The sequence below is a fragment of the Candoia aspera genome, chromosome 1, assembly GCF_035149785.1.
Source record: "Candoia aspera isolate rCanAsp1 chromosome 1, rCanAsp1.hap2, whole genome shotgun sequence".
Lineage (NCBI taxonomy): Eukaryota > Metazoa > Chordata > Lepidosauria > Squamata > Boidae > Candoia > Candoia aspera.
In genome coordinates, this window is record NC_086153.1 from 165,180,967 (window position 1) to 165,192,974 (window position 12,008).

A 12,008-nucleotide genomic window follows, 5' to 3' on the forward strand; every position below is an offset into this window, starting at 1 on the left:
CAGCTGCTCCTTGCCCATTTCTCCATTGCCTGTTTGGCCTGTTTTTGCACAATATGCTATCCCACTGTGTCATGGTTTATTGACTTAACCCAGTTGCCCGGCTTCTCATAATACAATGAAATGTTAACTAACCCAACAGGGGTTGGGCGTGCAATAGCTAAAATGCTTCGGTGAATCTAGTCTGGAGGATGCATTGCATTATCCAAGCCCAGAAAAGTGGTTCAATAAAAATGGGTCCACTGTATCAGGCAAATACAGTACAACTCTCTGAGCCTAATTTTAACCAAGCATGTTATTCTACTCTAGCCATCTTCTAGATGGCATTTTGGAGAGGAGTAGGTCTGTTTTAGGGCTCCGAATACAGCCCAACCACCGCAATAACTGCAAAAGATCCGCTGAACGCCACGCCCTCTCTTCCAGATCTTAACTCAGACCCGCCCTCTTTTCCCATTATGCTTTGCGGGAAATAAGCTGCCCCAGCCAATTTGAATGAAGTGTTTTCGGCGCCCTTTTCGAACAGCGGAGCTGCTGCTAGGAACTGCTTAGCCGATCCTTTCGATGCAAGAATCCGCCGGTAGGAAGAGGAAGGGGAAGCTCCGACCACATGGAGGGTCTCTTTCAGGCGCTTCTTTTCTTCCCTGCGGAATTCTCCTGCCTGCAGCGCTTAATTCATTAATTATTATTTATTTACTTATTCGTTATTACTTACTTACTTACTTACTTAATTCACACCTGGCCCGACTCTTTCCATCCAAAATCGCATTCGGGCGAGTAAACTTTGGGACGGGTTTTCTTCGCTATCCCTTTCAATGCACTGTCTCTCCTTGCAGGCTTGACAAGCAACCATCCAGTCAGCGGAGCCGCTCCCTCCCCTCCCGCCTCAAACCCGACAGACAAGAGGCTTGACGCTTTTCATCTGTTCTCTGCAAGGAAGGTGTTGGCTTTCTGCGCTCTTGGATCCCTTAGTGTTGTCCCGGCTAAGCTGTATTTCTGTTTTGGTGTTTATTCGCCTCGGCCATAAAATGGACCCCTGGGCATTTCTGAAACCTCCCATCAAATTGATGATGGCCTGCCAAATTACAGTCCTCCCTTAGGTATAGTCTTATGAAAAAGTAAGTACACCCCATGTAAAGTTTTTTTTTATTTTTTAACCTATGTAGGCATATCAATTCTTTATCTTAATTCAAACAGTATATAGATAAAGGTGATGTAATGGCAAAGTCAGTTTTTCGGGGGGGTTTTCAATCATTTATTCAACAAAAAATTAACAGATATGCCATTCCTTCTGTGGAAAAAGTAAGCACACCTTTGACTCTGATACCTAGTGTCTTGTGATGGCTCATGCTTCTGCCACCCCCCTCACCTTTTTTTAAATGTGTCTCCTGCCACAGGACTGATTTTAGGAGGATCCTTGGCCAACTATTCTTAATAACACCCCCCTTATCCTCCAGCAGGATCAATTTTCCCAATTGTAATGCCCAGAGAAGAGGAAGTGAGTGTTCTTTGCTGTTGCCTCTCTTGCTTCCTGATGTAATGAAGCAAACGAACAATAGTGGAAGCACATTAAAGAGCATCTCCAATTACCTCATTACTCTCTGAGCAGCACTGTGGTAGGATCTGGATCCAGCAAAAACAGCTCTCTGCCCCATGCCATCAAAAGGTAAAGTGGCACTTATTCTTTCCTATTGTCACTTATCCTACTTCAGCTTATTTGACCCTCCCCTCATTTTAGTGATCTGTAGCTTGATTGATTTGGGCAGGAAGAAGGTGCTGCAGCTGTGGATTGCAGATGCACATCGTAGCTGGGGAGGTACTAAAGTCCCCAGCAGCTTTTCTGGTCAGTAGTGTTCCTGTACTGTATGTCAAAGCCATTGATCTCTACCGTTACACTGAAGACAGTGGTTATTCTGTGTTGATGTCTTAATATTAGGTGAAGCAACAGATGTAGCTGCAGGGAGTAAGAGTGCCTTCTCAATTTTCTCTGGTCAGTAGGATTGGGCCTGCAGCACCATCAAATGATGGCCAAGTGTCAAAGACAACATAAGGAACTGCGTCATCATATGTGCCTGTTTTCTCTCTGAGCAATCCAACAGATGAGACCGATTCCCTTTTCCATACTGCCCACATGGGGGCAGGAGGCAAGCAATTTTTCTTACCACCTTTGACCCTCCCTTGCTTCATGATTTATAGTTTTGAACCCAGTCCTTACAACTAGGTCCTGAGGGAGTAGATAGACGAATAAGTAGAACTTTGGACTGCTACTTATTTGCCTGCATCATGTAATAGGGAAAAATAAACAGTAACTGCAAAATACAGGAAACAGACACCCAAGCAAATCCAAATCTCTTTGGGTTTCTCTCTGTTGCTTATAGAGCTGCTGTCTCAACAGCTCCTTGACAGTGCTGATCTCTGATATAAGGCAAGTTTCCCTGTATTTTCTTCAGATTAGGAGCCAGTGTTTAGGCATGATTAGAAAAGGTAATATAGAAAGGGCCTTGGCACATTCCTAAAAACTTTGTGTTTAAAACAGAAACACATGCTTGTATATTTCAGACTAACTAGATTATGCATAAATAAAATGTTTGAGACTATATTCTTTTTTTTTAAGTTCAGATATAACTGAAAATAGTTGGGGGCTGCAAAAGAAAGCTGAAAACCAGAGCAATGGATCCACATTGGATCACTGCCTGTCCTTATCTTTCAAAATTAAAAAACTAAGCAGAAAACAAGCTATATGTCATCTCATTTTTTTTTTAAATGAAAATATGGTAACTACCTGCAAGAACATTATTTTGTCTTCTGGTTCTTGTTCTAGTTTCAGAATGAGTTTCATCTCTCTCTTTGTAAGTTCATGTTACTGCTTTCTACAGGAAATGTCCATTCTGCAGTGGGACTACAGAGCTTGTCCACTTCAGCAATATTACATGAACTGTTCTTGAAGTTAAAATGGACAAGTTTCTGACAAGTGTCAAAACAAGCTAAAGATGCGACAGCTGTCCATTGAGATGCATATCAAAGTTCACAGAAGACAAAGTATTCTCGTAAGTCACAGGGAATGACCTCAGTATAATTTGTCACAGAACTGTTTCTGCAGAGAATATGAAATGTGACTAATTAAAACAGCAGGTAGAAATAAGTCAGAAAGAGCTGTCTAACAAGCCTGAAGATTTTTAAATTAGAAAACATGAAGGACTTAAAGCAGCAAAAAGTAAGACTAATTAAATTTTAAAAGTCCCATCAAAGGTTATTTTTTTGCCTCTTAAAAAGTTGTATACATAACTGTACAGTGCAAAAAGCACCACATGCTCTTAATAAGGAGTTATTCTTGGCATTGCAGCTACGTAGGACCATGACCAAGAAAGCACAAATGGAGTCATCATATATGATTTTAGTGCCCCTGCCAGTTGGACAGTTCCAGAATAAATAGAACAACTGCAAGTAGTCTCCATCTCCACCATTTATCATTAATAAGTAGACTCAGCATTTGGAAATAAGTTTAGGGTTCTAATATCCTTAGCACAGCATTTTATTATGTGAGGTGGAAGAGTAGATTTAACATATAGTTTTTTATAGCAGCAAAAGCTTACTTTTTTTTAAAGGGGCTTGATTTCCAAACTATTTTTTTCCTAATTGAAATTTCGAGAGTTTTTGTTTGTTTTTTAGACAGCATGATCGTGCGGTTTAGAATACATCTTTAGTAAATATGAATTTTAAAAATCTCAGCTTTTATTAGTTTCTAGGTAAACAATAGCTATGTTCTTCCATATCCACCATTAATTTTAGCATGGTTTACTCAACTAATCTAATTTTCTGGTTTCACATGATGCTGATCTATAAACCATATGAATTGGATTTGTACAATGTGCTAAAATAAAATATATTGGTTGGTTTGTGGTTTAGTGTGTTTTGTGAATCTAGGTAATGTTTTATTTAAAGGTATTATCTACTGTAAGAGCTATCAGATATCCTGTACTGATTGGAAGGATTCAAAGGTGGTGCCATTCACAATTAAGTGATTTAATCCTGATACATATTATGTGATGTATCTGGGCTTGTTTGATTAATAGATTCTTCCAGGGCATTGATTTAGTGTACCAGTAAGAATCAAAGACTAATATGGGATACTGCAATCCCTGTTCTTCCACTGAACATAATTATTAATATTTACAAGTGAGCCTTACAAATGAAATTTAGGCTACCTAAATTCTAGCCACAGAGATATTTTTGCGTCTAGAAGGACCCTTGTTGAGAATTTCCCATTCTAACTTGCATAAACAGGAGGCATTAGAATTCTGCATGCAAAGCATAGGGCCTGTGCATACAGACTTGAGAGTATTCTAACAGTGAGGCTCTCTTAAGAGGGCTTGCATAGGATTGCACTGGTCAGTAAAGCAGCTGAAATGATTACCTAATGGAAGGTAGCAAAACCAAATCTAAAGAAATTAGGACTTCACAGATGGTGCTGCAATTTGTAGTTGCATCAACCACATACAATACTTTGATAAAGAATACATCTGAAACTTAGAAAAGGTAAAATAACATGCAGGGTGTGTTTAGAGAGTTAAGATTTTTGGAGGTGTCAAAACATGTTTCTCCCCACTCCCACCCTGGTCCAGTTTTCCCTATTAAATGAAATACTTGCCATGATAGTTTAACACCTGTTGCAGATATGAAAATTAGATATTGTTTCCAGGGACTGCTACTCTCAGTGTTTTGTGGCCTAAGAAAGGAATACCCTCTCACCTCTTGATGAAAAGCCAAGAATTAAGCCCATGAGAAAAGGAAATCCAAGAGAGTCAGTTTGGTCTAGTGGTTAAGGCACCAGGCTAGAAACCAGGAGCCTGGGAGTTCTAGTCCTGCCTTAGGCCTGACAGCCGGCTGGGTGACCCTGGGCCAGTCCCTCTCTCTCAGCCCAACTCACCTCACAGGGTTGTTGTGTGGAAAATAGGAGGAAGGAGTATTAGGTGTGTTCGCCGCCTTGAGTTAGTTATAAAAATAATAAAGGCAGGATAGAAAATAAATAAGTCTTTCCTTCTGAAAAATAAATGTCAGTGCCTCTTACAGATAGAAATGCAATCTTGTCCTGGCTATTGAGAATTGTTCTATTTGATTTCTTCTCTGTGTTCAAGAACTGTCATGTTCTGATAGTATAGTCTTACATTAAAAAATTTCTTATTACCTACCATTTGGAAATCATTTTAGAAGCTAAGGACTTGATAATAATATATTAATATATTCCTTTACAATTTTTTGATCATTAAAAAAAGGAAATATTTCATAACCTTCACCTCCTCACTACCAATTTCCCAAATTTAGAACAAAAACAAAAAGCCTAAAAATGGCAAAAAGTAATGGGATTTTTCTTCAAATATTAGTGGTTTTTTTTCCTATGCCATCATATCTCTAGGTACGTCATTGGTTATCATGTTTGGACTAAGAATGAATGTTGCAAAAAAAATTCACTATTCAGTTATTTTTTTGGAAAATAGTTCAGATACAGCACTATTAGAAATATGTTGCACAACTTCAAATTCTTTTATTACCTCATATGCATTGCTAATGCCCTTTTCCACAATTTGATTAGCACTGAGTTTGAGATCACAACAAATTGTAGTGGCCACAAAACAGGAAGTAGAGCGGCAGCTGGGCATACCTGAGAGGAGGTAGGTCAGAAGAAGTTTGACTTGTGCTTAGGAAGTATGTTTCGTGTTTTATAGACAGGTGTTTCTTAATCTTTAGTGTTGGCCATAACAGTGAGCATAAATTGAGTGCTATCAAGGTGTGAACATAAAGCTATAGGATAATGTTAGCAAGAACATTCTGTAAAGCCACTCAGTTTATCTGTTTAACATTGAGAGAGGTCAGTACCATAGATATCAGTCTTAAAATTAAGACTGCCATAATTGTCTTCTCCCCTGGAATTTGTAAATAATTTAAGGTTATGAAGCAGCACAACATGTTTATGAATTTTGACTATATTGTGCTGGCTCAAATATTCAAGGAATTCTTTCCCAGGAACAGAAATTTCATCCTTTGAACAATTACATATATGATTCTGGTGCCAGTTGTGCCTTAGCAGCACATAAATATTGGAGTTGTTATTAGTAAAGTATCTCCAGTATCAATTGTGCTGCTGAAGTAAGGCTGTTCTATTCTTCAGCAAGTCTCTTGGAGTATATGGGTAGCTATGACCAAGAGTTCTTTAATCACATGGACTGGGACAGATCATGTTGACAGGTTCCGGCTGATTGGCCCAAGGATAAGTAGTGGTGGGGTCACTAGATCTAAGTCTGCAAAAATTCAGATGACCACTAGATGGCAGCAAAGAGTTTTCAGTTTGATGCCATCTGTGAGTCTAGACTTTTGCAGCCCTGGTCTAGTAGCCCTATCCAATGACCTTCATGACTGACTAAGAATTTAATCTTGCCCTGCTGCCTTCATACTTTCCACAACAACTTTAAATTGAGGAAGGCTGTTTTATCATATTGTCTTCAAAAATAGTTTTTTAAATCAGAGATGGTGTATCATTTTAAATCAGAGAATGGAATGCATTCTGAGTGAACAAAGGAGACCAGCACTGCAAGCCACCAATGGATGTCCCCCAAATTAGGGGGGTCCCACTGTTTTCATGTAACTTGTAAAATAATTCACATGCATCTCCTGTTGATTTGCATAGGTATCCCTTAGCCACTTTTAACACATTTTACTGTGTCTGTGTATCACCTATGGAAATTATAAATGAAATATCTTATTATACAAATCTCTACTAGGTTTAGTAGTAAAGGTAAAGGTTTCCCTTGACGTAAAGTCCAGTCGAATCCGACTCTAGGGGGCGGTGCTCATCTCCGTTTCTAAGCCTTGGAGCCGGCGTTGTCATAGACACTTCCGGGTCATGTGGCCAGCATGACGACTCGGAACGCCGTTACCTTCCCGCCGAAGCGGTACCTATTGATCTACTCACATTTGCATGTTTTCGAACTGCTAGGTGAGCAGGAGCTGGGATTAACAACGGGAGCTCACCCTGCCGCGCGGTTTCGAACCGCCGACCCGATCGACAGCTCAGCGGTTTAACCCGCAGCGCCACCACGTCCCCACCACTAGGTTTAGTAGCATGTGATAAATATAATAGAAAACTACATTTACAATACATTTTTTAAAAAATTAGCTTTTCCAAAGGTTAGATTAACAAAGCATGGGACGAGCTCCACATGAAGTCATTTCCACCCAAGACATAGCAACCATAGCATGAACAGAATTACAATACGGACAAAAGTTTACAATTGCACATTGTGTAATATATTTGGAATAAGACTGAGATGTTTAGATTTGTGTGTGTGTTATTATGGATTCTATTGTTACACTGGAAAAATGAAGTATTGCCAACATTCTAAGCAGAACTAAGGATAAGAGAAAAATTATCGGGGGGAAATAATAAATAAAAAGGGGGGATCTCCAACGTCAGTGTTGGAAACTGCTTCCAGGAACCACAGCTGATGATGACTGTTGGTTGGAAAAATAAATTGAGAAATGAGGAATAAGGGAGTTGCTTGAATCCTTTACAGCAGAACTGAAGAACTGTGACCATCGAGTTCCTAATAACAACTCTGATGATCCTAGACCATTAGCTGTAGTGGCTGGGGCTGATGAGGACTGTAATCCAATAATATCTAAAAAGCCAACAGTTCTCTATTTCTACATTTACCCTGTCATTTCAGCAACAAAAATCCAATAAAAACTCTAAGCTGCATGCAAAAATGCTGTTTTTCATTTATAATTGCTGCTTTATACTTCATATAAATTTTCTTAACGTATTTTATCATTTGAACTTGTTCATCTGGATTTGTTTTGATGATGGCACAGTAGTAGCTCTCTGTGTTTGTGTGATATCGATGGTAAAGACATCTGGTGGTCTCATTCTTTCAAAACAATAACATTCAATTTTTTCCTCTGCTGAGACTGTCCTAGTGCTTAGTAAGCGAAATCCTTCTTTGAGTAAGGTATCAACCAGTAGGCCAAGAACATTAGCTCCATTAAACAGTTTCCTCTTATCTGGTTTTATAGAAACATATCTGCAGAAGGAAAAAAGATACACATGTTAGTATCAATTTATTAAGCACTTTCAAAGCATTTACTTTTTGTTAAATTTTTATCCAGTGCAATTTTTCAAGCCCAGCTAGGTGGCATCTACTTGACCTTGGCTGGTACTGAAAAATTAAGCAGGGTGAGACATTGGTTATTAGACCACCAAGAAATCTCAGGTCTCTAATCTAGCCTGGAAATTTGGGAGAAAAATCTTGGCAGAACACAATGGCAGACCTGTATTGTTGCTAAGATAACTTACGTGTTCAAGCTGAAACTGAAAGAGACTTTATTTTTAAAGATTGACAGAAGGCTTAAGTGCATTAGAAGACATAATGAAAAAGCCAAACTTGAATTAATGAAAGGTTTTATGGAGATTGTGAAAAGTGCACAGATTTTGCTGGGCTTCTGAAAAGCAAGTGCCAGAGGTTCTTCCACAAAATGCTTTTATATTATGATCACTGACACTTTACTGGAGTTCTATAGTTGAGGTGGAAGCTCTACTCCCATTTTCCATTTGAAAACACCATGGGTTTTGCTATTGCTTCTTCCTTACCTTTTCATAAAGAAATCAGTAAAAAAAGCCTTAAAATTGAATAGCTGAACAACATATTTATCTCAGATAGCAGAACCAGCTCAATTTATGTTTGTTACATTATTTATGTTACTTGGTTGATTTGTACAAAATCCATTATTTAGTATAGCAATTCTTTTAGAACAGGCAAAGCTCTAGTATTTTGCATCAAGAACTCTAGCCACAGAGACTTTATGGGATATGAATGTTTATGATCTTGGTGATTTAAATGGTCATATAGTTAAAAAGAAATAGCAATGGCTTTAGTGGCATTCTTTTCATCAGAGGTGGGGGCTTGCAAACCTAGAGCCTTCAGCTCCTAATTTCAAAACCCTCATTCAAAAAGCAGTTTCTATCTATCCATCCATCCCACCTTTATTATTTTTACAAATAACTCAAGGCAGGGAACATACCTAATACTCCTTTCTCCTCCTATTTTCCCCACAACAACAACCCTGTGAGGTGAGTTGGGCTCTGGACCTTACTTAGGAAAGATAAGATTCCCACTTGCTTTTGGCTCCAACCCCATCTACTATTTTCCTCAGCCTTGCCTGTCATGCACCCCACCCAAATGCAGCTTTTAACGAATTCTGCTATGGTATACCTATTTAATCCCTGTTTAATTTGTTTATTCTTTCACATGTAGATAAGCAAAGAATAACTTCCTTGATGTTAATCTGGCAAGTTGTTGGTTTATGAATTCTAAGTTGTTTAGGAGAAGCTAGTCAGAATGCTAAGCAAATTTACTGATTTGTTTACCGGCTCATATGAGTGGAAGGAGAAAACAGAACGATAGCTGTGTGCTAATACCAAATTTGTTCACAGAAATATAAAAATCCTGGTTTACTTTTACGTCAGCACTATTTGAGAAGTGAAGAAAATTGGCTACTACACTTCACAATGTAGTCTATGTGGCCATAACCACACAGAAACATTTTGCATATTTTGAAATAGGAAAAAAAATGATGGAAATGAATTCTCTTATACACATGCATACATGTGCAAAACTTTCTTTTTCACATCTAGGCTTAAGGTTATACTCTTTCTTCCCCTCCTGCTCCAAACAAGGATCAGCCTCCTGAGTATATCTTCTCTTGCAAGACCCTGATACCAGAAACTATTTTGCTCCTTTTTGGTATCTCTAGAAGTATGCTGACTCATCCAGCTGTTACATTGACTTCAAAAGCACAGATAAGGCTTATCTGTGATGTGGCATTAATCACTAGGGTCACCTAGAAAGCAAATAACGTATCTCTTGGGAATGAGTTGCCATCTCCTCAGCTGTAAAGGAGAACAAGGACTGATAGCAAACATATGTGATGAATCTTGAGCTCCAGTATTGGCTTGGAGGACCTCTTCTACTTTTGGAGAACTTCAGATGGGTACAAATTTTGGTTGGTTTTCTCCTACCTCTAAGGTGACTTGATCTGAAAATGGCTTTTACAACCTGGACAAGGTTCCATTATATAATATATTTGTTAGCACTTTTTCTGTTCCCTGAATTCCTATTACCCTCAGAATTTGTTAGTAATTACTTGTCATTTAAAGCAGGGATTTGGAAACTTCCAAGCTTTAGAAATTCACAGAAAATATTTAAAAATTGCTTGGATTTCCACTGTAGAAGATATTCCATTCCCATCATTTTACAAAAGTGCTTCTTGAATCCACTGATACAGCTGGAATCTCAGGCTATGGTTGATTCCTCTTGATAAGAGTTGACCATTTCATTCAGATGTGTAACAGTGGCTGTCATTCACATTTCTATGTTTTCAGGATCATAGTACTGTTATGTTTCACTTGGAGCTATTTTCAACTGCTACACAAAGCAGTAGCTTTTCTTCCAAAGGATATAAACCACTGGCATTCCAGAATATGCACTGTTCTTCACTTGATATAATTCACGATAGTAATTCATAAAATATGCAGCCCATAGTTACCTAGAACTACTGTAGCTGGGAATGCCTCTTCTTTGCCCAATGTGATTGGCAATAAACTCAATACACTCTCCTTACATCATTTTTGTTTCAGATTCTGACAGTGAAGAGATGAAAAAAGCTATTTTTAGTGACTGACCCTCAGGGTCAGGTGTGAATTTTTTTCCCAGCAATCTTCATGCTGGGTTTAGGGCTCATAAAGATATCAGGAGATAGGAAGAATTTAATTATATTTAACCAAGTCTTATTCCACTTGCTGATGGGATGGGTAATTTTGTTTGTTTAGATTATGATCTTCATTCTTTAATTTCCAGTGGAAATATCCTGTCCATCATGTTATACTATATTCTCCTTTATGTTCATGAAGTGAACTTTGTAATACAGAAGGGTAGAAACCCAGGTATCACCCATTCAACCCAGAGCAGTATCTAATGTTATCAACAACTAGTTTTAACTTCAGGTACTTGTAATAACTACATCTATGTAACTCTTACTCTACCGATTCCACTGAAAACTAAGAACCTATAAAGTATTTCTACTGTGACACACAGAAATAATTTCAAAAATACCTTGCTATGGATTGATCACTGTAGGTAATGCCACACTGGAAGACAAGATCATGATGAGAAGGCCTCTCCAAAGAAAGGGAAGTCAGTGACTGCTGAGAAGGGACATGATGACTTTTCCAGCTAATTCCTACAAAGTGTTCTGCAAAGGTAGTGATCCGGTCAGCCAGCTCGCCAATAGTAATACTGCAGGAACCAAATATACGGAAAAAGCTCTGCATTTCTTGAAGCAAGAATCTTATTTCTAAGATCTCTGGCTTGGGTTTCAGCAAATTTTCCTGATGTAGGAGATCAGCCACAGAATACAGTTCGTAGAAGTCAGCTTCTCTCTGCAGTCTTTTGTAGTCTGAGAAGTCACTAGGTAGGACAAGCTGGAGCGTTCTTAAACTATCCAAAATATAGCTGAACAGAACTCCATCACGGTCCACAAAATACTGGCCATTTAGTAATTTGAATTCGGGGTCATTGCCATTCAACATCCTTGCCAATCTTGACGCAGGGAACCTTTGTAGTGTAGAAGGCCTTGTTGTAAATGTAAGTCCACCCACATTTAAAACAATCACATCTTGACTACTCATCCTTGCCTTCACAGAAAAATTGAATTGTCAGTAGATATACCCCAATAATATATTTAAAAAATGTAAACAAAAATCAGCTTCTGCTTATACTTACGGTAGAACTGAGCAAACATAGGATTGCCCAGCAACAAGAACAATATATGTACACACTGTATTGTTTACAGGATTGGTCTCCTGGGGACACTGCAACTAAACCATTTTTTTATATATTAAATTTTATTAGGTTTCAAGAAAAGAATAAAAACTACAAAAAAACAAAAAACTACAAAGAAAGAAA

The 12,008-nt window shown here is 38.3% G+C and overlaps 1 protein-coding gene and 1 long non-coding RNA gene across 2 annotated transcripts; one reads left to right on the forward strand and one right to left on the reverse strand.

Moving 5' to 3' along the window:
- The first annotated feature begins 887 nt into the window (after nt 1-887).
- LOC134489081 (uncharacterized) lies at nt 888-11,474 on the forward strand. Its single transcript, XR_010067074.1, has 2 exons — nt 888-1,112; nt 11,181-11,474. It is a non-coding gene; the product is annotated as an uncharacterized LOC134489081 (long non-coding RNA).
- KCNRG (potassium channel regulator) lies at nt 7,817-11,731 on the reverse strand. The gene is made up of 2 exons (XM_063291504.1): nt 11,157-11,731; nt 7,817-8,069 (listed from the first exon to the last, which is right to left on the reverse strand). Exons 1-2 carry the CDS (start codon nt 11,729-11,731, stop codon nt 7,817-7,819), a joined length of 828 nt encoding a protein of 275 aa, XP_063147574.1.
- Nucleotides 11,732-12,008: the final 277 nt, after the last annotated feature.

Coding starts and splice junctions, on each gene's coding strand:
- KCNRG (XM_063291504.1), bottom strand. CDS start 11,731: ATGAGTAGTCAAGATGTGATTGTTTTAAATGTGGGTGGACTTACATTT. Junction 8,070..11,156: donor AGTGATCAATCCATAGCAAG/GTATTTTTGAAA, acceptor TTCCTTCTGCAG/ATATGTTTCTATAAAACCAG.